This window comes from Capricornis sumatraensis, chromosome 22 (genome assembly GCF_032405125.1).
Source record: "Capricornis sumatraensis isolate serow.1 chromosome 22, serow.2, whole genome shotgun sequence".
Taxonomy (NCBI): Eukaryota; Metazoa; Chordata; class Mammalia; order Artiodactyla; family Bovidae; genus Capricornis; species Capricornis sumatraensis.
Window position 1 is genome coordinate 19,780,804 of NC_091090.1, and position 25,470 is coordinate 19,806,273.

General features: G+C 52.3%; 2 protein-coding genes across 2 annotated transcripts; one reads left to right on the forward strand and one right to left on the reverse strand.

The window, feature by feature from the left end:
* Positions 1 to 951: 951 nt before the first annotated feature.
* Positions 952 to 8,248, reverse strand: UNC5CL (unc-5 family C-terminal like). The gene is made up of 8 exons (XM_068961135.1): positions 7,864 to 8,248; positions 7,034 to 7,334; positions 6,050 to 6,312; positions 5,303 to 5,404; positions 4,971 to 5,038; positions 4,019 to 4,119; positions 3,750 to 3,863; positions 952 to 1,174 (listed from the first exon to the last, which is right to left on the reverse strand). Exons 1-8 carry the CDS (start codon positions 8,246 to 8,248, stop codon positions 952 to 954), a joined length of 1,557 nt encoding a protein of 518 aa, XP_068817236.1.
* A 9,150-nt stretch (positions 8,249 to 17,398) lies between these two features.
* On the forward strand, positions 17,399 to 18,409 carry TSPO2 (translocator protein 2). The gene is given in 3 exon segments (XM_068961023.1): positions 17,399 to 17,571; positions 17,851 to 18,004; positions 18,218 to 18,409. Coding segments are annotated over 3 exon segments (519 nt in total).
* Positions 18,410 to 25,470: the final 7,061 nt, after the last annotated feature.

The window sequence follows — 25,470 nt, forward strand, 5'->3', positions numbered from 1 at the left end:
CACTCACCGTGCTGGGCTCCTTGATGCCTCAGCACCCATGTGCATCAGGCTCCTACTCTAAGTCCAGTCACATCTCTCCCTTTCTCCACCTGAAGATCTCTGAGCCACTCTGCAAACCATCTCTGCAACATCCTTCACAAGGCTTTCTCACGGCTCCAGCCCATACTCAGCCCCCTCCTTTCCCAGCTCCTTATGCTGGTACAGTTCATATGACATTCATATCCCTAACCACAGGGCAAGCGCTGGGAGTTTGCCCTCAGCTCCTACGAGGGCATCTTGGTTTCCTCAAGAGGGGTTTCAGTTCAGTTCAGTTCAGTTCAGTTCAGCTGCTCGGTCGTGTCCGGCTCTTTGCGACCCCATGGACTGCAGCACGCCAGGCCTCCCTGTCCATCACCAGCTCCCGGAGATTACCCAAACTCATGTCCATTGAGTGGATGATGCCACCCAGCCATCTCATCCTCTGTCGCCCCCTTCTCCTGGTCTTCAATCTTTCCCAGAGGAGTTTCGCAAGGGTCCAAACCCGACCTCATTTATTCCAGGAGTTCCCATGATAGCCACTCCAATGCTGAGTATCACTTAAGTGCTCGGCGAATACTCTGCGGACTAACCAGTCCCCAAGGAGTGCCAACAGGGCAGTCTAACAGTGCACTGGTCTATTAAACAGCTTCCCGGAGGTCGGCCAAGCTGGGGCCATCTCCTGGGCTCCTGCGCCCCCTGCCGGCCAGGAAGGGCTCTGCAGACAGGACGAAGCGGGCCGGAAGGGCGGTCCTGAAAGGCACGGGCTCACAGTGGCGTCTGGCCTTGCTGTGGCCCCGGGGGAACCACGCGAGGGTCCTGCTGAGGTCGGTGGGTCCAGCCAGGAAGAGCAGCTGTTTTGCTTCCTGGGTGTCGGGGCACATCATCCACGGCCTCCCGGGGGACAGAGCCGCACCCTGCGCCGTACCGGGGCGCTCAGAGCTTCTCGTCCAGCTCCAGGCCTTCGTTCTCCTGGGCGCCAGCGCGCAGCCGGGGTGGGCTGCCGCTTTGCGTCCCGTTCAGGTAGTTCTGGATGACGGAGGCGCAGTCCAGCCGCTCCATGAGAGTCATGAGGTAGTGCAGCTCCTGGAGGCTGCCATTCTGCTCCTCAAATAGCTCCAGGATGGCTGCCGCGGGGCTGCGCTGACAGGACATGAACCTGGCCAGGAGGTGGGGGGGAGGGGTGTGAGAGGAGGGAGGGGGCCCTGCGTCGAGATCCACCACCCACCTGCCCCCAGCTCTGGCCCTCATCATGCTTTCTTTCAGGGCACTCTAGATGGTGGGAGGACCCAGGACTTTGAAATCAGAGATTGCCTGGGTCACATCTGAGATTGTACTGGCTCAAAGTCTACTCTTCTCTAGGCTTCAGTTTTCTCTTTTCTCACACCAGGGCTTGGATGAGAAGACCTCTGAGGATGCAGAATATCCATCTGCGATGTTCTGTGTTTGCCTTCTCTGCGCCCTACCCCCGCCCCAAACACTCCCCACCCTCCCTCTCTCCCAGGCCACATCCTGCCCACCACCAGGGAAATAGTTCTTCCTACCCAGGGCCCTCCCCTGCTCAAAACCCCTCCAGAGTCTCTTTCACCTGCTAACCAAGGCCACCCACCGTCTGGCCTTGCCGTGTTTTTCTGACCTTTTCTCCTGGCTCCCATTCTGAACCTTCCTTCCCACCTTAAGCATACCAGACCTGCAGCTGACCCTCTGGCCCCCTCCCCAAGTTGATCCCCTACTTCGCTACCACCTGAAGCGCTTGTTCCCACCTCAGGTGGAGAAGACCATTCTGCACCCCTTAGTCCCGACTCCCATTGCTGCTGCTGCTGCTGCTAAGTCACTTCAGTCGTGTCCGACTCTGTGCGACTGCATAGACGGCAGCCCACCAGGCTCCCCCATCCCTGGGATTCTCCAGGCAAGAACACTGGAGTGGGTTGCTGTTTCCTTCTCCAATGCATGCAAGTGAAAAGTGAAAGTGAAGTCGCTCAGTCGTGTCCGACTCTTAGTGACCCCATGGACTGCAGCCTACCAGGCTCCTCCGTCCATGGGATTTTCTAGGCAAGAGTACTGGAGTGGGGTGCCATTGCCTTCTCCAAGACTCCCATTAGGCTTTATTATTCTTTTTTATTTAATTGAGATATATAGTTGACTCTCGAACACCACCACTTTGAGCTGTGTGAGTCCACTTACATGCAGATTTTTTCCAACAGTAAATATTACAGTACTACATGGTCCTTGGTTGGTTGAATCTGTGGAGGCTGAACCGTGGATGTGGAGGGCAGCTGTAAGTTATACTAGGATTTCAACTGCATGGAGGGTCACCCCTCTAACCTCTACATTGTGCAGGTCAACTGAAATTGACGTAAGTCTTCATTATTCTTGCTTTAGCCATTTTGTACCTGTTTTCAACTTGCCTCACAATATTGAGTACATAAAAAGAACGTCAAAGGAACACATACCTTGATTTTTTTTAAGCTCTCTGTATCCCTTAGTACAGAGTGACCTCCCTGGTGCTGGGACCATATTTTATTCATTCTGTATCCCAATGCTTAGTATAATTTTTCCAGGACTAGTAGGTACTTGATAAATATTTAATAAAAGAGCAGCTTTATTTTTTGCTTTTGAGGGAGAATTTTTATTTATTTATGCCACACCCTATGGCATGCAGAATCTTAATTCCCTAGCCAGGGGTTGAACCCACATCTGCAGTGGAAACACAGAGTCTTAACCACTGAACCACCAGCGAAGTCTTTTAAGTGGGTGATTTTAAAATCTACCTAGTTTTAAGGATCCAGCTCTCATCCCATCTCCTGGGTGCGGTCTTTGACCACTGTTGTCATCATCTGAGTGCCGGAGCTCAGCTCAGAATTGGTCTACTCATCTCTCTATGCAGTGCATAGCTGCACTGCCTGTTTTGCCAATATTTATTGAATTAACATGTGCCATGCACTCAGCTACAGGCTTTACACACATTATCCTGTAGTCTTCCATTCTGCCCCGCAGGGCACAGCATGTCAAGTACTCAGTATGTACCAGTGACTTACATGTGAACTGATTCATTGTTAAATATTTACCGAGCCAATATTTATGTACTGCACACTGGCCATGAACCAGGCATCGCTGTGCTGCTAAGCTGCTGCTAAGTCACTTCAGTCGTGTCCGACTCTGTGTGACCCCATAGACGGCAGCCCACCAGGCTCCCCCGTCCCTGGGATTCTCCAGGCAAGAACACTGGAGTGGGTTGCCATTTCCTTCTCCAATGCATGAAAATGAAAAGTGAAAGTGAAGTCGCTCAGTCGTGTCCGACTCTTAGTAACCCCATGGTCTGCAGCCTACCAGGCTCTCCCGTCCATGGGATTTTCCAGGCAAGAAGACTGGAGTGGGGTGCCATTGCCTTCTCCAAAGCATCGCTCTAGGTATCAAGAATACAGTGATAAACAGAAAGATGTCCAGAACCTTCCTGTGGAGTCCCTGTGACTTCCCCTGGTCCTCTCCCCTGGCTTTTTCCTCTCTCACCTGTCATGTCCTCTTCTCTTTGAAGCCATGAGAACAAAGACTGTTGGACCCAAACAAATGAGATCATTGCCAATGAAATAAGTTCTCTTCTGGGAAGTAGGGTGGGGAGTAGCCATTCCCTGACTTCTAAGTCACTCTCTTGTGAATGGTCCAGTCTCCAAGGGGTCCTGAGAACCCCCACCACTCCACCCTCCGCTCCCATGTGCAGACCTTATCCCTCTTACCGGATTTTCATACCGCAGAGCCCCAGATGAGAGGCCAGTCGCCGCCAGTCATTGCCAGTGATGCTGTTTGGCTCCAACAACATCTGCAGCTGCTCGAAGAGCTCTGGGGGCAGCCTGAGGTGGAGGAAGGTGTGTCCTTGAAGGGGAGAATCCAAAGGCCCAGCCTGGCTCCACAGATACCTCAATGCTGTGCTCGCCCTGCAAGCCCAGGGACAGCAATCCCAAACATCCCCTACCCTTCACAGCAGCCCAAGCAACCCCCACCTCACCTGTTGCAGGGGGGTGGCTGGGTGACTGGGGGTGGGACTGCCCAGGATTCCTCCTCTGACGCCTGGAACCTGAGGATTTCCATGTACTTGGTCTCCAAGCCCTGAGCCAACAGAGAGGCAGGGAACACACTTAGGGATCATGAGACGTCCCGTGAGCAAAAGGCCAGGGCACCCACCTCCATTCCTCCCATCTCTGCTTCAGCCAGGAGACACAGCCCCACCCTAACCAATACCCTCTACCCTCTGCTCCCCCGACCCCAAAGCCTTCAGCCTTGAGTTTGCTCACTGAGCTCTTTGGGACCTGGGACATGAAGACCAAACAAGGTACATCCTAGGGCACCAGGAGAAGTGCTGAGTGGGGTCAAGGGCAGGGGAGGTCACGTAATAATAGAGATGCTGAACTCAGGCATATATATGTGCCCCCTTCCTCCATTGTTCTTCTCCTTGGTTACTCCTCGAAGGATACCTTGAGGGGTATCTGCCTAGTTTCCAATAAGATGCCACATGGTTCCCCAAAGATTCCCCTGATTTCTTCCTGTCTTCCTGCAGGAGGGCGGGATCTCTAACTTCCATCCCACCTATTCAAGCCCCTCCTCCTCCTGGGTCACTCTCCGTCCGAAGATACACAGCACTGTCTCCCAGATGCAGACAATCTGTCCAGAAAGAAAGTACTTCTCTTTGACGCCCAAGTGCCTCCAGGTTGGAAGAAACCCCTACAGGGTTCATGTAGGGTCTGGTTCTTTTACCCTCCAGCTGGATCCACCCATGGGTGGACAGGAGAGTCAAAGATGGAGCGTCACTTGGAGGCCAGACAGTCTCTGCCCCTGGAAGAATGCCCTCTTCACCTCGTGGCTGTGTGATCAGAGCCATACTTGCTGGGCACCAGACCCTCGCCTACCTCGTCCACCACTCCCCCGCCCTGCCCTTCCTCAGCCCCTCCGCGCCGACTCACATCCTGGAAGGTGTGCATGGTGACAATGATCTCATTGGTCAGCGCCGAGCAATCCTCGTTCTCATTGGCTACAAAAAAGGAGATGTAGCAGTTGAGGGAGGAACAGGCCCGGGAGAGAAGAGCAGGACAGCAAATAGACTTCCACAGAAAGACTTTGGAGCTCGGAAGCAGCTGTGCTGGCCACCCTATCTTTCTCTCTGTGAAGATCTGCTGTGGCCCCTATCTTTAAAGGGAATCTCTGCACGCGTGGCCGAATGAGGCGCTGCAGGGCTCCAGGGTGACCAGGAGAGGGGAGGGGAGGGGAGGAGGGGGACACGGGGCTCCCGGGCTACCTGCTTTTCTCCGGAAGCAGAAGGAGCGGAAGGGGCACTTCCCGTGCCAGATGTGCAGGTGCGGCACGAGCTGACAGCTGCTGTCGTCCACGTTCTCCCAACCTGCAGAGAGCAGAGGGCCTCAGGAGGGTGGCCTTCGTTTAAGGGGAGGTCAGGGCAGGAGCAAATGCAGGAGGGCGACTCCAGTGGGTGGCAGGTCCCAGGGCCTGGGCGGGGACCCTGTGCGTGGTCTTCCTTCTTCCAGCACGTAGACCCACCCCTCCGCCCTTCCACCTTCCCATCCAACCCCCACCCTCCCATCCTCTAAAAGCAGCACGCATGCGCGCCCTGTCCGCACCCACGCAACCACACCCTTGGCGCCATGGACGATTCCCGCAGCCAACCCACAAAGGAACGAGGGCAGAAAAGACTGGGCCTCCTCCTCTGACGTGGGCTCAACCAGGCAGGACCATAAAAGCCTCCTCCTCCCGCCCTGCCCCTGCGGAGGCAACACCTCTCCTCCCGCTGCTCACCAGCATCATCTGTCCACCCGCTGAGGGCCCAGGGCTGAGTGCAGCAGAGGGAGGTACTGAGCAAAGCCTGGGGCTCCGGGAGGCAGCAGGAGGAGCCAGAAGCACCCTCCTCCTCCGCCCCCCAAGGCTGCTGCATGCCCAGAAGTCTCAAAAAGAAACGAGGCACCCAGATTTCCACCTCAGGGAAGGCCCAGACCCCTCCCTCCACGGGGCTCCCCAGCTCCGCCTCCCTCACCCTCTGAGATGTATTTGAGTTTCAGGCACTGGTCTCCTCGGGCCCCGGTGAAGTCGAAGAGCTGGCAGGGCCCGCGCAGGCGCCCACCGTGCGGCTGCTCGTTGGTCACAGCCCACTGCAGGGCGCAGGGCGTGTTATTGAGGAAGTAGACACGCAGCTGCAGGTGGGACTGCCCCGGGGCCAGCGGCGAGCAGAACACAGCCAGCTGCAGCCACTTTCGGGCTTCCCGGCCCACCGGCGCCTCCAGCACACAAGTGTAGAGGCTGCAGAGAGAGGCGGTGGCAGGGACCACGTGCAATGGGACTGGGGAGGCCAGGACACCAGCCCACCTGCCACCCAGCTCCCACCGCACCAGGGGCCTCAGTGGGGGCCTCCAGGGAGGAAAGAAGAACATTCCAGGCCATGTAGGGAAGAACTAGGGTGGAGGGTTGGCTAGAGGGACGGAATGTGAGTCATGCCAGTGACTGTCACTGGGTCAGTGTAGGAAAGAGGCAAGCTGAGCTCCGGGCCACCATGCAGGGCCCTGCTCTGGTCATCGGTGGCAAGGAGACTGGGAGGCAGAGGGTCTAGGATCCTAGAAGGACAGAGCCAAGGACAGACATAACCTGGGATGGAGTCTTAGAGAACTGGAAGGGGCAATGTGCCCTAGACAGCGGGGAGACAGTCCTGAGCCGGGGCACAGAGAAGAGACAGACAATATTAGAGACAGAGGTGGAGACGGGACAGGCCCCTCTAGATAGACGACCGGGGCTGAGCCAGACCTTTCTAGACGGACAGAGGGACCATGGGGGAATGCACAGTCCTGGATGGGCTGGCAGCAAGATAAGCAGCCATAGGCACTGGGACAGAGGGAGTGGGGAAGGGTGGGAGATACGGGCTTTGCAGGCCAGCTTGGACAGCATAAGAGGCAGTCCCCTCAGAGAGGTGAGGACGAGGCAGCCAGAAACAGGGGCGGGAAGTCCAGGCCCACAGGTGGGCACCCACCTGAAGTGGGAGAGGTGGATGCGACATTCATCCCGGGAGGTGTGGTCTCCCGGCCGCCCCAGCGGCTTCCAGGCCTTGGCGTCCAGCAGGGCGGTGTTGCTGCTGTAGGTGCGGGCCTGGCTGGGCTGCTGGGCACAGTGCTTGAAGGTGAGGGTGCAGGGCTTCAGGAAGGAGGCCCCGTGGGGGCCGCACGCCACCACGGGGCTCACCAGCCCCTGAGCTCGGGACAGCGAGGGGGCATCCGTCAGGTCCCACACCAGGGTCAGCGACACCCGCTCCTGGCGGCCCACAGACACAGCGCCTGGGGAGGACGGAGAGCTGAGGGGGGCCTGGCAGGCAGGCAGGCACACCCCTGCCGCAGAGGAGGCCCGGCCAGAGCGGGAGAGGATGTGGACCGGGAGCCCCGGAGAGGGGACGCCACAGGGCACACGGGGCAGGGGGCAGTGTGGAGGAGAACAAGAGGGTGGTGACTGACTTGGGATGGAACCACAAGCAAGTCGTCCCCCTCCTCCGAGGGATGCTGCGAGCTCACTCAGGCTCTTGTGTGGATTTGCAAAGGGTGCTCTTCCTCCAGGCACTTTACTTCCCTTTTGGGGAGAACTGTCGTAACAGACTGTTCATTAGAACAAGGCCCTTTGCCTCCACCTGCCACGAAACTGTCATAAAAATGTGTAGTATATCCATCTTTGGAGTCAAGAAAGACGTACACGAAACATACAATTTTCAGATTTATGAAGGTGTCTCTGAATGGTGCTCTCTCGGGGTTGGCGCCCCTGTCTAATACGTAACATGAACAGCTGTAGGCTGAGAAGGGAGCTGGGTGCTGTTACCTGGAGGGATGAGCAGGGAAATGCCTGTATCCTGGAGCATCAGGCAGCCACCGCGGTGGTCCACCTCTCGAGCAGAAAACACCAACAGTTTGTGCATCAGCTGCCGGATGACGGTCTGGCCTTGGGTGGGCGTGTGCAATTCCTGATAGAAGGTGGCCACCTCCTGCAGCGTGGCTGGCGGGCCTGCCCTGGAGGACTCATCTCCCGGTAGGGGAGTGGGAGGGGGTACTGGCTCCTCTTGGCTCTCCAGCTCCCAGCAGGCCCCCAGCAGCCGGCGAGGACAGCGCCATCGAAGGCACTGGACCAGGAGCACGGCGCTCGCCACCGGAACCCCCACCAGCAGTAGAAACTGGGCGGGCTGGAAGGAGCTCTCATAGGAGCACATCCGCCTGGTCACTTGATGCTGCCGGTTGCCCTGCACCCACGTGCCAGCCGAGGCCCAGGGCCTGGGGAAGAGAGTCAGTGTCACGTGAGCCGTCGGAGGCTAAGACCTGGCTTCTAAGTGGCTGCAGTGAGGAGGGAGCAAATTGTCTTCATCCCAGCTTACCCCATGCACCCCAGTCAGATCAATTTCCTTAAAAGAACTTCACCAATCTCTCCCTCCCTCCCACTGTCTATTTCCCTCTCTCTCCCTCAAGAACCTGCCGTGACTCCCCATGCCCGAATTAATTTCACCTCTCACTAGACAGAAAGACCTTGGGTTTGGAGTTAGAGGATGTGAATTCACATGCCACCTTGGTCACTGCCTGAGTGAGCTTGTCCTACTGTTTAATGTACCTCAGTTTCTACCTCTGTCTAAATAGAGCCCTTGATCTCCATGGGCCGACACAAGGTGAAAGAAAGTGAAGTCGCTTAGTCGCGTCCGACTCTCTGCGATCCCATGGGCTGCAGTCTACCAGGCTTCTCTGTCCATGGGATTTTCCAGACAAGAGTACTGGGGTGGGTTGCCATTTCCTTCTCCAGGGGATCTTCCTGACCCAGGGATGGAACCCAGGTCTCCTGCATTGCAGGCAGACACTTTACCCTCTGAGCCACCAGGGAAGCCCATGGAAAGTCTTAAAATAGAAAAGCAAGGACTTTCCTGATGGCACAGTGGGTGAGAATCTGCCTCCCAATGCAGGGGACATGGGTTTGATCCCTGATCCAAGAAGATCCTGAACCCAAGCTCTAGAGCCCTCAGCTGCAACGAATGAGCCCTTGCACCACAACCACTGAAGCCTGCACACCTGGAGCCTCGCTCAGAAGCCAGAGAAGCCGCTGCGATGAGAAGCCTGTGCACAGCAGCCGGAGGGTCTCCCGGGCTCCACAACTAGCGAAACCCCAAGCACAGCAACGAAGACCCAGCACAGCCACAATAAATAAATGCATGAATAAAAAACAAATATAGCAGAGTGTCAACAAAGATATATATATGCACAAAGGATCTTTTTTAAATAGAAAATGAAGTCACAAAGGGCTAGACATCCTCTGATCTCATTAATGTAGATAGCAAAACTAGATTGAAGTGTAGATATATATTTATGAGTGTGTATTTGTAAGTGAGGAGAAGGCAATGGCAGCCCACTCCAGTGCTCTTGCCTGGAAAATCCTATGCACGGAGGAGGCTGGTGGGCTGCAGTCCATGGGGTCGCTAAGAGTTGGACATGACTAAGCGACTTCACTTTCACTTTTCACTTTCATGTACTGGAGAAGGAAATGGCAACTCACTCCAGTGTTCTTGCCTGGAGAATCCCAGGGACAGGGGAGCCTGATGGGCTGCCGTTTATGGGGTCACACAGAGTCAGACATGACTGAAGTGACTTAGCAGCAGCAGCAGCATATGTAAGTGATGGGCTTCCCAGGTGGTAAAGAACCTGCCTGCCAATGCAGGAGACATAAGAGACACAAGATCCCTGGGTTGGGAAGGTCCCCTGGAAGAGGGCATGGAAACCCACTCCAGTGTTCTTGCCTGAAGAATCCCATGGACAGAAGAGTGTAGCGGACTACAGGCCATAGGGTCGCACAGAGGTGGACATGACTGAAGTGACTTAGCATGCACACATGCACGATTTAAGTGATAGAGAAAAGTCTGCAGCAGAGCTGTGTAATAAAAAATATAATGTGAGCCACAGATGTGCTTTTATACTTTCTAGAGTCTACATTAAAAAAGTAAAAAGAACCAGGAGAAATTAATTTTTAATATATTTTATGTAACCCAGTATATTCAAAATAATATGTTGACAGATAATCAATGTAAATTTATTGCAATATTTTACATTCTTTTTTCATTACAAGTCTTTGAAGTTCATATGTATTTTACACTCACAGCACATGGCAATTGATACTCTGTCTACTTCAAGGGCTCAGCAGCAACATGTTCTAGTGATTCCTGCCCTGGACATGCGAGTCTGGGGGAGGACAGCCTCCAAACTATTCTTACTGGTTGTCACTGAAAGAGATGAGAAATTGGGGGAGCTGGAAGGTGTAAAAGAGGACTTTTCTATTTTCTTAAACCCTTTTTTCTGTAGTCTGAATTTTTCACATTCAAGCTTGTCTTTCTATTAATCTTCTAATTCTTTTTAAACACTATTAAAAGTGGGAAAAAATAGCCTCTCAGACTGATGATGAGGATGGCATGAGATCATGTGAAAATCACTTGTAGATGATAAACCCTGTCCAAATACGTGTGTTTTATTTATGCCCCTCCTTCTGCTAGAAAGGTCAGAGGGTAACTCACAGGGATATATTATATATATATATATATATATTCTACAAGAGTAACAGAAGTTAAAAGTGGAAGCAGAAAGAGAAAGAAAACCCAAAGTGAGGGTCTCCAGGTGAGGTCCACCAGGTTCCCAGGGTCAGATGGGGGCCTGTGCTGTCCAGCATCATCCCCCTAAAGATGCCAGCTCTTGGGACTTCCCTGGCAGTCCAGTGGTTAAGAATCTACCTTGCACTGCAGGGGCTTGGGTTCGATCCCTGGTTGGGGAAACTAAAATCCCACAGGCCACTGAGCCCTCTAGGCCTGCATGCCCCAACTGGAGAGTGTGAGTGCCCCAACTACAGAGGCCACATGCCGCAGCTAAGACCTGATGCAGCCAAATAAATAAACAAATAATTTTTTTAAAAGATGCCAGCTCTTCCCCAGGTCTTCTCCTCCAACTTATCCTCTTACTCCCTTAATTTCCACCCTCAGCAAGACTGGGCTCTGAGCAGCTGGTGAAGTCTAAGCTTTGGCCTTTGTTCCTGCTGTCCTCTGCTTCACGCTGTCACCCTCTGCCTCCTTCATTCGCCTGGACCACTCTTGCTTAGTAGTGCCCCCTGCCAGCCCCCACTCACCAGCCCTTGATGGTTTCGCCCTCCCTGACCACCATCCTCCCACCATACTAACTGTTTATTTTAATTTTTTTCTTGGCCACACCGCACAGCATGTGGTATCTTAGTTCCCTGTCCAGGGATCAAATACGCCTCCCCTGCATTGAAAGCTCAAAGACTTAACTGCTGGACAAGGACCACCAGGGAAGTCCATACTGATTGATTCTTGATCACATGCTGTCCTGTATGGATTTCCACTCAAATGAGCAATTTCTGAGCACCTACTGTGGCCTAGGCATTGTCCTGACACAATGGCATCTTACTTGGCTCTCAAAGAGCTTCTGAGAGCATGGGATTCATTTACTCCGAGGTTGAGTTCTGTGAGACACCACATCCTCCTTCTGAGTCCCCAGGGTCCCCATGGCTGATCCACTAGGATCTGCACTGGTGAATTATTCCCTCACTCATACCTTGTGGCTCAGCTGGTAAAGAATCCGCCTGCAAGGCAGGAGACCTGGGTTCAATCCCTGGGTTAGGAAGATCCCCTGGAAAAAGGAAAGGCTACACACTCCAGTATTCTGGCCTAGAAAATTCCATGGAATGTATAGTCCATGGGGTCACAAAGAGTCGGACACGACTGAGCGACTTTCACTTCACACCCCTAACCCCGACCTGAGGCTGCGCCCCCAAGCACCTGCTCCACCCTTGCCCACCTTCTTTCTTCCTTCTCAAGACCCATGAAACCTAAGCCCCCTTCCCAGCTCCCCCTGGCCAGGGGCTAAAACTCCTCTGTATCCTCAGGATGGAGCCCTGGGGTGGGATCTATTTCCCCCAAGTCTTCATTGAAAATATAGACAAGAAGGAAAGGCGTGACATTGCTCCCTCGGCCTTAACATCTAACCCTGCAGACGGTGGCCCTGGCAGGGCACATGAGTGGAATAAGTGAGCTGGCGATGGCTGAATCTGGCGGAGATGGGGATCAGAGCCACAGGCTTCCCTTTACATCCCATTCAATCCTCTCAGTCCTTCTGCAGTAAAGATAATTGGAATTATAACTGTAATAATAATAGCTAACATCCACAGAGCCAGGGTGTTACAGCACTCTACATGGCCCAGCTCGTTTGATCCTCACAGCAGCTTTATGAGCTAGCTGTTATTTTTATCTCACTTCCCAGATAAGGAAGCCAAGTTTCCTCCCCCAGTGAGGGCAGAGGATGGATTATTAAGCTACAACTGAAGGCAGAAGGAAAGGATGAGCAAGGATGACAAGAGCTTCCAGAAACACTCCCTTTCTCTCCCTGCCCCTTCTTTTTCCCCGAGGTCTCTTCCTTTTCATTTCTCGAGCAACTGAAGTTGAAAGAGAAAGAAATGAAAATAAATAGAAGGAAATGCGAACATAAGGGACTAAAGGCGCATCCTCGGTGCCACAGCGAATGACGCTCTCGCCTGCCCCCTGCCCGCCGAGGCGCCAGCACCAGGAGATGGGCCAGCTGTAGGGAAAGAAAGGAGGGGCTCACTCTGTTTCTATAGCAACAGCTTTTCCAGGGCCTCCAAAGACCAGAGTCCAAATCCCCTCCACTGCATTGGGTGGTGCAGCAGAGTCCCCTTGTCCTACCTTCCAGCCTGGAGGGCCTCTCACAGGAGCCAATTCATTACCTGGCCTGGAGCAGGTAACTCCTCCCTCCTCTCAGCCCCCTTTCTGCAGGCTGACAGCTCTCCAGGCTGTGTTGGTCCTCACCCCATCCTTCTCTTTGCCCCCAGGAAGGGAAAGGGTCCCGAATATATAGCATAACAGCCTGGTACCTGCAGACTGGACCCTCCCAACCCCATGGCTGACCCTTTGGTACCCAGCTCTCCAGTATGTCCTGCCCCAGACTCTGGATCATCCTGGGTAGCACTTTCCCAAGATGAGAGTATTTTAGGATGTGCCATCACCTGTCCCTAGGGAGTTGCCTCCTCCAGCACAAGGATCCAGGCTCCTGTTGCAAAGTTCTGCTCATATTCTCTAAGGAAACTCTCAACCCCTCTCCACATCACTGCTTCTTATTGGGTCTACTGCTGAAAGATCTCCAATTATACATAAAACGTGTACCAGGATAGTGAGTCCCAGCCTAAGTCATGAGCTCCATTCACCGAGTGCCTCCTCTGGTCCTCACACGCACTGGGCTGTGGCCCTCTGCCGAGCCCCTTCCTTCTCCTTCCTCCAGCACCTGGTCTCCACACCTGCCAGCCTCACCTGAGCTGGCCTAGCTCCACCCCAGGGCCCCAGGTAGCCCCATCTTAACGCTCAGCCCACCCCCGGCTGCCCCAGGGGGTGCGCACCTTACCGTGTAGGTGACCCCAGAGGCTGCCGGCTTGTCCAAGAACAGCAGTTCCTTCTCTGAGAAACAGAGAAGTCAGCCAGACTCCAGACAAGCCCGCAGACAAGTGGAGGTGGGCGGGGAATTCAGGGAATTCAGGCAGGAGTGGCCTGGCGCTTCCCGCTTCCCGCTTCGGCAGAGTCCTGCCTCCCAGCCGCCCCAAAGAGGGGTGGGGAGTCTGTCCTGTATGCTGGCAAAGTCCAGACGAGGTGAGGGAGGATCCAAAAGTCCGTGGACTTACCCATCTAGGTCTGGAAGGGAGGGACAGAGGGAGACAACCTGGGTACAGGTGAGGCCTCTCTAGACTGCCCTCTGCTGGTCAGTGGCTGCTGCAACAGCGCAAGGTAGGAGGAATCCTAACTAGGGCTTCTCAAACTGTAATGTGTACATGAACCGTCTGAGGGACCTTGTAAGAATGCAAGTTCTGACCCATTGGCCTAAGGTGGGGCCTGAGGTTCTCTGTCTTAGAAGCCCCCAGGTGATGGCACTGTGGGCCTGCCCAGGGAGCTTGGTAGTGGCTTAGTTGCTGAGTTGTGCCCAACTCCTGTGACCCCATGGACTGTAGCCCACCAGGCTCCTCTGTCCATGGGATTTCCCAGGCAAGAATACTAGAGTGGGTTGCCATTTCCTTCTCCAGGGGGTCTTACCAACCCAGGGATCGAACCCACATCTCCTGCTTTGAAGGTGGATTTTTTACTGCTGAGCTTAGACAATGGCTAGTTCTACCCACTTCCTGCACAGATATGACAGTGAAGACACTGGGCTAATGGCCCACAAGTTGCTGGTGGCATTGGGGCACAACCATATCCACTCCCTACTGAGGCTCTTTCCACTGCCCACAGGGTTGATGCCACTCTGGATGTTTGCCAGCCTGGTCCTTCCTTTGTCACTCTGCCACTGGGATGAAAGCTCCCTTCGCAGAGGGAGGTTTTTCCAGCCATCTGCTCCATTATCTTCAGCTCTAGGTAGAGCCCGATCGATCCAAAGTAGGTGTTTAATAAAGACTTGGATGAAAGAGTGGGCCAGCTGAGAGGAAAGAGGAAGCATTTTGGGATCCAGACTGCCAACACTGAACCCAGTGACCCACTCGCTGACTGTGTAATCATAGGTTAGTTGTTCAACCTTTCTGAGCCTCACTTCCTGGCCTGTCAAAAGCACATGATAATATTTACCTTGAGAGGGATAAAGATGGTCATTATTAAGCTAATAAACATAAAGCACACACCAGGGCATGGTTACTCAGAAGTGGTAACTTGTTGCCATGGCCTGGCCTCCTGCAGCGGAGGTCTCTCCCAGCCCCACATTGATCATCACCCATAGAAAATGAGTAACTGCTGCTTCTTTCGTCTTAGTTAATGATTCTCTAGCTTCTTGTCCCAAACTGCAACCCCCACCCCTGCGCCGCCTTCCCTGGGAGGAGGGGATAAATACCTCCCAGAGGTGCCCAGGTCCCCAAAGTGGAGAGATGGGGCAAAGGAAGGGTGGAGAGTAGCCAACCTGGGGAGAGGACCACCTGTCTAAAGCACAAGCAAGAAAGAGGTGCTCAGAACTTTGGGGGATGAAGAGGGGAGCGGTTGGTCTTTGCTGGACAAAGCTCTGAGACACACAGGTGGCTGCCTTTTTCTCTGAATCATGAGATTCCAGGGGTTTGTGAGACATCTGTCAATCTATTCCAAGCCAGGATGGGCCATGTGAGCTAGCAGTCAATAACGAGGGGCTACATCTTATGAGATCATTTCCGAAGCTGGGGCTTGTTTCACTGGGGACAGCCCCAGTTACATCTGAGGGTCCCTGCCACCCCTACAGACACAAAGCTAGTTCGTGCGATGCAGAGACCAAGATGCCAGGCATCAGAAGCCTGGCAGCCTGGGGCTCAGCAGTCTCAGGAGGTTCAGGTTGCACAGCACCAACGCCTCAATAGTTTCATCAAGGGGGCGGGCCCCTCCAGAGACTGGGTCTAGTAGACCAGGGGACCCTCTGCGGAGAGGAACCCTTCTGGGCCATACAAGCAGCAACCTGGACTCCCCGGCTAATGCCATCACCCTTGTCACTGGAGAAAGGCAGTCCAGCTGGGAGCCCCACTCCACCCTTCTCCCTGTCCCCACCCTCCTCTGCCTTCCACACATCACACAACACCGGCACTCAGTCTGGGAGGTGTGCTGCCTGAGGTAAGGGGACACACAGGACTGAGAATAAATAAGGAGGCACCAGCAGTTGGAGGAGAACAGGAAAAAAGCATTGGGGGTGGTGGGAGCAGGGAGACCTCCAACACTGGATAGAAAACTAGAAATGATAGAGAGACAGGAAGGCAGAAGGGGAAGAAACAGACAGTGAGAAGCAGAGAATAAATAGAAAGAGGCACAGGCCAACAGGATGGTCAGCCCTGTCCCCGGAACCTCCAGGACATGTTCATGGGCCCTTGACAGAAGAGGATGGTGTAGACTGTCACTCCAGACACTGAGAAAAATCACCTTTTTTCCCCTTCAAATTCTGGCAATCATGGGGACAAGGTTGAAATATCACAGGCAAATGAGAAGCATGATATTGGGTGGGGGATCTTGGTTGGAGGAACTACCCAGGTGGCTCAGAGAGAAAGAATCCACCGGCAATGCAGGAGACTCGGGTTGTAACCCTGGGTTGGGAAGATCCCCTGGAGAAGAGCGTAGCTACCCACTCTGGCATTCTTGCCTAGGAAATCCCATGGACAGAGGAGCCTGGTGGGCTACAGTCCATGGGTTTATAAGAGTAAGGCACGACTTAGCAACTAAACAATAGCTTCCGTTGGAGGACGGTCTGTGCCTCACCCTGCTTGCAAAGGAAGACGCGGAACAAAATACAAGTAAGCATGGGAAGGGAAGTCACTCAGTCGTGTCCGACTCTTCGCGATGCCATGGACTGCAGCCTACCAGGCTCCTCCGTCCATGGGATTTTCCAGGCAGGAGTACTGGAGTGGGGCGCCATTGCCTTCTCTGCCTTACTTTGCTGCTGCTGCTGCTGCTAAGTCACTTCAGTCATGTCCGACTCTATGCAACCCCATAGACGCCAGCCCACCAGGCTCCCCCATCCCTGGGATTCCCCAGGCAAGAACACTGGAGTGGGTTGCCATTGCCTTCTCCGAGTAAGTAAGCATGGCAGCGTTTTAATCAGAGACCAAGCGGCTGTTCCCTTGAGAGGTCAGGCCACAAGACATCTGAGTGCTTGTGTTTGTGGCCCCGACCCTCTGGAAGTGGAAAGATGGAGGGGGAACCTCCGCCAGCCTCTCAGGGTAGACGAGAACTTCAGAGAAAGGAACCCATAGTGTCATTCAGCTGAGTCTGAACTTGGATGGGAGCTCCGGCAGAGTGGGCCCTTGGGGTTTTCCAGTCTGGAATAGTGAGATAAGCCTAGGGCAGATGCGCTGGTTGGTTCTGGACTGGAAAGGAAGCCCAGGGTTCTCTGGCTCCTGTCTTCCAAATGTGGTTCTTCCAGGTTGGTTATGTTGGCTTGGTTGAGTTTGATCTCAGACACTGCCCTCCATCAAGGGCCTGCTATGTACCTGGCCAAATGCCATCCATTGTGGGAGGCAGAAGAGATGTGTGATCCTGGACCTGAGATCCAGGAGTCAGACACACACTGGGGGAGAGGAGTCTTTCACTGAGAAGTAGTTGTCAGTCCTAGACGGGACACTCTTGAGTCCCACATGAGTGGTGTGGAGAAAGTAAGTCCATGGAACGTGGAAAAGGGGGAAGGCAGCGTTGGCTCAGAGGAGGGGGCTGGGCACAGACCCCAGGGCGTGTCCAGGACTAGACCTCCTATGAGAGGCTCAGGCCGGGCAAGAGTGTGTAGGAGGAGACTTCATCAGCGTGTTCTCTGCCTTCCCAGATCGCACCTCCTCCAGGAGAATGTGGCCTCAAGGGGCCATCTTTGTGATCCTGCCCCTTCTGGGGCCCACCCTTGTCTGGCTGCTCATCCATCACTCGATGTCTGACTGGTATGACAGCCTGAGAGAGCTGCCCTGGTGCCCACCTCACAGAGTCTTGTTGCTGGTGTGGACAACCATCTACTCCATCAAGGGGCAAGTCCCTGCTTCTCATGCCCTGGGCTGGGAGCAAGTCCCCCATCCCTGAATTGCTGCCGCACGCTGGTCTCTAAAGGGATGGGACCTCATCTTGCCTCTTTCGGGGTGTCTCCTCTGTACCTGCCTAGGATTCCAGCCCACCCTCCCTTACCTGCCCCCTGCCCTCAAAGGATGTCTAGACCCACGTCCCCCTGGCTCAGCCCACAGAGGATTTTCTTTTGGCAACCACAAGGCTCCATTTACCATGAATCAGCCTCCTCTGAGCATTGTCCACAGCTATGCCTCCCATCTGGTGTGGAAGGACCTGGGGCGGGGGGGGCGGGGGGGCTTCAGGTAGCTGCTGGCACTGCCCCTCGGTCTCTACGCTGTGCAGCTCACCATCAGCTGGGCTGTCCTGATTCTCCTGTCGGCAGCCCACACCCCCGGCCTGGTAAGGCACCAGAGCTCAGCAGTGGGGCAGGGGACAGGGCAGGGAGGCTGCAAGGCCTCCGAAACAGGGAGCAAGGCACGTCAGGTGCAGGCAGGTAGCGGCGGAGCAGGCTGCACCAAGCACAGAGCAACTTGGCTCACTGGCTCCAGGGTGCTGCAGAAAGGTCAAGGGCAATTCCCAGGGCAGCCCTCCTGACTGCCTGCCCCCGCCCAGGCCCTGCTGCACCTGCTGCTGCTCTTCGGGCTGGTGATGAGCACGGCTCTGATCTGGCACCCCATCAACAAGCTGGCCACCCTGCTGCTGCTGCCCTACCTGGCCTGGCTCACCGTGGGCATTTCCATCACCTATCACTTGTGGAGGGACAGCCTTTGTCCCGAGGACGGGCCCCCAAGGGGAGAGGGGTGACTGAGGCCAGGATCAGGGGAGAGGAGGGAGGCGGGGGTGGGGGCAGAGGAAACCACAGGCAGGGCTGTGGAGGGGACGGTGGTGAGTCCCTGAAGGTGACTTGATCCAATGCGGCCACTGTCCTGGGTCCCCTCATGCCACTTTCCATTAGGATTCAGAGGCACGGGAGAGGGGGAAACAGTTCACATTCAATATAAAGTAATACATCCTGTATTAACAGGAATTAATTTAGTAGTAATAGCATCAGGGAATAAAATCCTAACTAACTATCTGGGTATGATGTGAAGTGTGTGAGGTTCGGGACAGCTGGGTGGGAATGGACATGCCTGTGTGTGTGTGTGTGTGTGTGTGTGTGTGTGCACGCGCACGTGCGCTCACATGAATGAAGGTGTGAATGCCCTGCCAAACCTCACTCAAAATTTGGAACTTAAACCCACAGAAAAATAAAGTAAGAAAGGATACCAATTATCTTGTCAAACTATATATTTATTGCTTATTTTATATTATGTATCATAATATATACATATATATTATATACCACCTACATAATAATATATTCCATATTATATTAATCTTATTTAATGTATTTTAATTTTTTTATATTGGCATATAGTTGAATAACAATATTCTATTAGTTTCAAGTGTGCAGCAAAGTGACGCACTTATACATATATGTGTATCTACACTTTTTCAATTTCTATAATTAATTTATTTGAATTAATCATATTAATTACATTGATACAATATATAGTTATATGATACATTGTGCATTATATATGTCATACTACTCTTTTTCAATTTCTATAATTAATTTTAATTAATTACACTAATAACAATATAATACAGTTATACGATACATTATCCATTATATACATCATACTAAGACCTTAAGTCATTATATCTGATAAGATTATAGATCTTTTTTATTTTTGCCCTCTTATACTATTAGTTTTTTACATCAATTAATCATTATTAATAAGAAAACATGTTGAAAAAGATGTAAGCCTCAGTGCTGATCAGTGAATTGAGGAGGAGTTTTTTGTCCAGCCTTCTCTCTTACTTCTCTTTCTAAACCTTCCTAATGTTTTTTTTTATTTTCCTCTCTTCCGTCCTCTTGCTTTCTTCCCTTGTTGTCTCAAAGCCCTGATGGTGGCAAGAATTGATGGCCCCAGAGCTGCCTCCCTAAATCTTAAACAAAGCCAGCTGGAAGGCCCAGGTGCCTTGTGCAAGGAGCTTTTAAAAATATCAACCAGACTCTAGGGATGCGCCTGGGCATCGGTGTTTTTAAAACTGCCAGGACTTCCTCATGTGTAGCCCACCTGAGAACCTCCACTGAGGGTGTTCCAGAGCCATCTGGAAGCTTATTAAAGATGCAAAGGGACTTCCTGGTGGTCCAGGGGTTAAGACTCCATGCCCCCAATGCAGGGGCATGGGTTCAGTTCCTGGTCAGGGAACTAAGATCCCACATGCAGCCAAAAAATTAATAAAAATGCATGTTCCTCGTACCCTACCCAAGACCTAAGAATCAGAACTTTGGGGGTGAGCTTAGGCATCTTTGGATTTATTTCTTGCCTGGAGAATCCCAGAGACGAGGGAGCCTGGTGGGCTACCATCTCTGGGGTCACACAGAGTCGGACACGACTGAAGCGACACAGCAGCAGCAGCACTTCTATCAGCTGCTCACTGAAATTAGAGCGCTCCAAGCACGGATGGTCTTTCAGGGCTCTCTTTACTGTGACAGCCTTAGATCCTGTGGGTTGAGTTCTGGGTCTGGGACCAAACGTATCCCCGTGGGGGATCCAAGGACCACACAGGGGGAACATCGTGTCCTCCAGACCACAATGCCGGAGGACATTATCATTTGAGAAGGAGACAGGCTGTTCCTGGAGCTCACCAAGGAAGAAGAAGCAAGAAGGAATCTCTCCTCCCCGCCTCCTCCGGGCATGCTCTGCCCAGAGGGGCCCGTGGGTCACCTGTGTTCCACCTGCCCTTGTGTCCCCAGCCACAGTGTGGCACAGGACACAGAGAAGCTGTTCATTTATCTTTGATTGATTAAATAAAGGAACACATTGTCCCATTAAAATATAATGCTGACCAGCCCCCACCTGCCCCTGACCCTGGACCAACTGAAAAAGCCTCTCTTTGCAGGGAGGGAATGGCAATCATTGGAGAAGGGCATGGCAATCCACTCCAGTATTCTTGCCTGCAGAACCCCATGGATAGAGGAGCCTGGAAGGCTATGGTCTATCAGTTCAGTTCAGTTCATTTCAGTCGCTCAGTCTTGTCCGACTCTTTGCGACCCCATGAATCGCAGCACGCCAGGCCTCCCTGTCCATCACCAACTCCCGGAGTTCACTCAAACTCATGTCCATCGAGTCGGTGATGGCATCCAGCCATCTCATCCTCTGTCGTCCCCTTCTCCTCCTGCCCCCATCCCCTTCCAGGATCAGAGTCTTTTCCAATGAGTCAACTCTTCACATGAGGTGGCCAAAGTAGTGGAGCTTCAGCTTTAGCATCAGTCCTTCCAAAGAACACCCAGGACTGATCTCCTTTAGGATGGACTGGTGGGATCTCCTTGCAGTCCAAGGGACTCTCAAGAGTCTTCTCCAATACCACAATTCAAAAGCATCAATTCTTCAGAGCTCAGCTTTCTTCACAGTCCAACTCTCACATCCATACATGACCACTGGAAAACCATAGCCTTAACTAGATGGACCTTTGTTGGCAAAGTAATATCTCTGCTTCTGAATATGCTATCTAGGTTGGTCATAGCTTTCCTTCCAAGGAGTAAGCATCTTTTAATTTCGTGGCTGCAATCAACATCAGCAGTGATTTTGGAGCCCCAAAAAATAAAGTCTGACACTGTTTCCACTGTCTCCCCATCTATTTCCCATGAGGTGATGGGACCAGATGCCATGATCTTCGTTTTCTGAATGTTGAGCTTTAAGCCAACTTTTTCACTCTCCTCTTTCACTTTCCTCAAGAGACTTTTTAGTTCCTCTTCACTTTCTGCCATAAAGGTGGTGTCATCTGCATATCCGAGGTTATTGATATTTCTCATGGCAATCTTGATTCCAGCTTGTGCTTCTTCCAGCCCAGCATTTCTCATGATGTACTCTGCATAGAAGTTAAATAAGCAGAGTGACAATATACAGCCTTCACGTACTCCTTTTCCTATTTGGAACCAGTCTGTTGTTCCATGTCCAGTCCTAACTGTTGCTTCCTGACCTGCATATAGGTTTCTCAAATTTCCCACAGTTTATTGTGATCTACACAGTCAAAGGCTTTGGCATAGTCAATAAAGCAGAAATAGATGTTTTTCTGGAACTCTCTTGCTTTTTCCATGATCCATCGGATGTTGGCAATTTGATCTCTGATTCCTCTGCCTTTTCTAAAACCAGCTTGAACATCAGGGAGTTCTCGGTTCACGTATTGATGAAGCCTGTCTTGGAGAATTCTGAGCATTACTTTACTAGCGTGTGAGATGAGTGCAATTGTGCAGTAGTCTGAACATTCTTTGGCATTGCCTTTCTTTGGGATTGGAATGAAAACTGATCCTTTCCAGTCCTGTGGCCACTGCTGAGTTTTCCAAATTTGCTGGCATACTGAGTACAGCACTTTCACAGCATCATCTTCCAAAATTTGAAATAGCTTAACTGGAAGTCCATCACCTCCACTAGCTTTGTTCATACTGATGCTTTCTGAGGCCCACTTGACTCACAATCCAGGATGTCTGGCTCTAGGTGAGTGATCACACCATTGTGATTATCTTGGTCGTGAAGATCTTTTTTGTACAGTTCTGTGTATTCTTGCCACCTCTTCTTAATATTTTCTGCTTCTGTTAGGTCCATACCATTTCTGTCCTTTATCAAGCCCATCTTTGCATGAAATGTTCCCTTGGTATCTCTAATTTTCTTAAAGAGATCTCTAGTCTTTCCCATTCTGTTGTTTTCCTCTATGTCTTTGCACTGATTGCAGAGGAAGGCTTTCTTATTTCTCCTTGCTATTCTTTGGAACTCTGCATTCAGATGCTATATCTTTCTTTTTCTCCTTTGCCTTTTGCTTTTCTTCTTTTCACAGCTATTTGTAAGGCCTCCCCAAGCAGCCATTTTGCTTTTTTTCATTTCTTTTCCATGGGTCACAAAGAATCGGACACGACTAAAGCAACTTAGCACGCACAAAGGCGTGCATAGCTGTTGAAACTTCTCAGGTGGTTCTACTGCGCGAGCAGATTGAGAACAGCGGCTGTGGGGGCGTTGCCTCTCAAAGTGCAGCCTAGTGACCTCCTGGAACCCTGGTTGATGGCCTGGACTCCAGCCTTGCTCCAGACTCACGGAATCAGATCAACTTGAGGAATGAGGGCCCACAGATAGGGTGCAGTTGTTTGCAGTTCCGACCTTGGAGACAGATCACCTTGGGCTTGGACACTGACTCTGTCATTCATTAACTGATAAGCCGGTACAACTTACTTCATTGTCTATGCTTCATTCACGCAGAGTCGGACACGACTGAAGCGACTTAGCAGCAGCAGCAGCACGCTTCATTTTCTTCATCTGTAAAATGGGGACCTCAGAGAATCTGAGGAAAGAGTGAATGCATCTGGCACAGAGGAAGTGCTCAATAAATGTTGGTTGTCCTAAGAGGAGACCCCGGGAGGTCACTTGTTTAATGAGCACCCGTGGTTCTGACTCATACAGCAATGGAGACCCACTCTGCCCTGAGACCCCAGAAGTATTTCCTGGACTTCCTAAGTGCTGGGAGGCTGAGTGACCTTCCCCACGGGTCTGTGGACCAGCCTGACTGTGCCACACACACAAAATGGTGAACTCTTTATTGCACACATTCACATGAACTTTGACTTCACCTCAAACAGATTTTTTTTTTAAGCTGCTTTTAGTTGAATTGAAAACTCCATTGATCCAGGTAACTAAATTTATAAATGATCAAGGACATGCTCAGGAGCCACACTGCATAGGTTCTTATCCATTTCAACATATGAACCTTCCAGAGATATTTGTCATTGTCTTTACCATCACTATCTCACGTAGGCATTATAGATACTAGCTACCAATTGTATTGATGTTGCCAACTAATTCTAGAAATTAAACTGTTTCTCTAATAAGATGCACCATGCTGCTCATGTGACTCCAACCACCCCAGAACAAACACCACCAGCCCAGAAGTCTAGATGCCTCTAGTTTTGGATTTTGGTCCTAGAAGGAAGCTCAATTTGGGCAGTGTCCCAAGCCCAGGAATAGCCTGACTGCCTGGCAAGGCATGAGCCAAATAAAGGGCTTCCTGGCTTTGTGCAAAAACAGCCAGAAGGGGCAGGATCTCCAACCTCAAACTTATCCTCTGACCCAAAGTTGTCCTTAATCTCCTCCTCAGCACCTACTCCTTGGTTTCTGAACAGGAGTTCTGATCCCTGTCCCCCACCCTCACCTCCCCACCTGCCTGGCCTCTCGCCCTTCCTCTACCCTGCTTTCCAGCTCTGAGCCCAGCCTGGAATACACACTGCCCTTGGCCCCTCCTCTCTCATCACCTAGCTGCTACTGCTAAGTCTCTTCAGTCATGTCCGACTCTGTGCAGCCCCATAGACGGCCTCCTACCAGGCTCCTCTGTCCCTGGGATTCTCCAGGCAGGAACACTGGAGTGGGTTGCCATTTCCTTCTCCAATACATGAAAGTGAAAAGTGAAAGAGTTGTGCCTAAATAGAGTCGGAGTTGTTTCTTCCCTTTGCCAGACGTGTCCCGGGATTCCACAGTCCGAGCCACGTGTGTGTGCTTCTGTGCCCTTGGGCAGTGTTTTTCCATTTGCCTCTGAGCGGAACATGGTGTCTGAAAATGATTCATTCAGTGAGTGGGGGAGAGACAAGCCCTTCACCAGTGTCTGGAGAGGTGGGGAGCAGCTTCTGGTGGAATGGCCCCCCCAGCAGGCAGGGCGATCCCCCACTCTGCTGTATCATCATCCTTTCTTTGCTCCCCAGTCCCTTTCTCCTTCCTCCCTTTGCCAATGTCTGCAGAATGAGGATACACAGTGGAAGGTGAGGTGGGCAGGCTGGTAAGTGTCCGTTCAGTGGACAAACGTTGGTCCTGCCCTGTGGGCAGGTAGAGGTGATGCTCTAGGGGAGGTGTAAGGCCCTCCAGTACGGTCAAGATCACGCCAGGGCTCCGAAGGCTTGCTTCCTTTGTGCTCCACCCATTCTATCTCCCAGGGTTCCCCTGTTTCAGAGTCTTTCCAGAGTTCCCTTTTCTTGTAGTTTCAGAACACAAGCACAAGATATTTTTGTTTTAAAGCTTTCTTGCTGATCTTCATCAGTGATGAAGTTACCCGTCCAAACAAAGCCTGACTTTGGCAGGCATCCACTCAAATCTGGACCTCCCCCCTCCCCCCTCACACAGAGTCCACCGAGGCCCCTTCCCCCAACCTAGCTTTCAAGAACCCTTCATAACAAAATCCCCCTCTTCTAACCTGCAAGCTAGGAGAAGGCCTCTTTGTCACACCAGGAGCCTCGGGGGTGTCTAATCAGCCTCTTTCGTCCCTCTGGTATCTGTATCTCTGAGGTCCCCCCAGCCTGCCCAGAAATGACCTGGGCAGAGAGGCACCCAGTGAGCTCCTTCCCACTCCACCTGCACCTACTCCAGCACATTTCCAAGGGCTGAAAGTCTCCTCTGAGAAGTTGATTATTAAGTTTATCGCTTTCTCCCAGTAAGTTTTGTGGCCCTGCAAACACCCCTTCAAAGGGGAATACTATTAGTCACCTAATGGGCACGATTCTAATCAGATCGCTCTCCTCAAAGACTCAAAGCGCCAGCCAGCCCTGGGGGCCAGGTGGTGCCGGGAGTGACCGCTGGAATGGAAGACCGAGGTGACTAGGACTAAAGTCCCAGTTGTCACCACTTTTCCCCAGGCCGTGCATCCTGCATGGCCAGCCAAGCATGGTGTCCTGCCCAGGAGAAGACTGGAAACTCCATCTTGCCCTGTGTGATTTGAGTTTCTCCTCCCTCCCCAGGGAGCCTCAGACTCTGGGAGACCCGGGGCCCCTTTGCTGCACCCCGCCA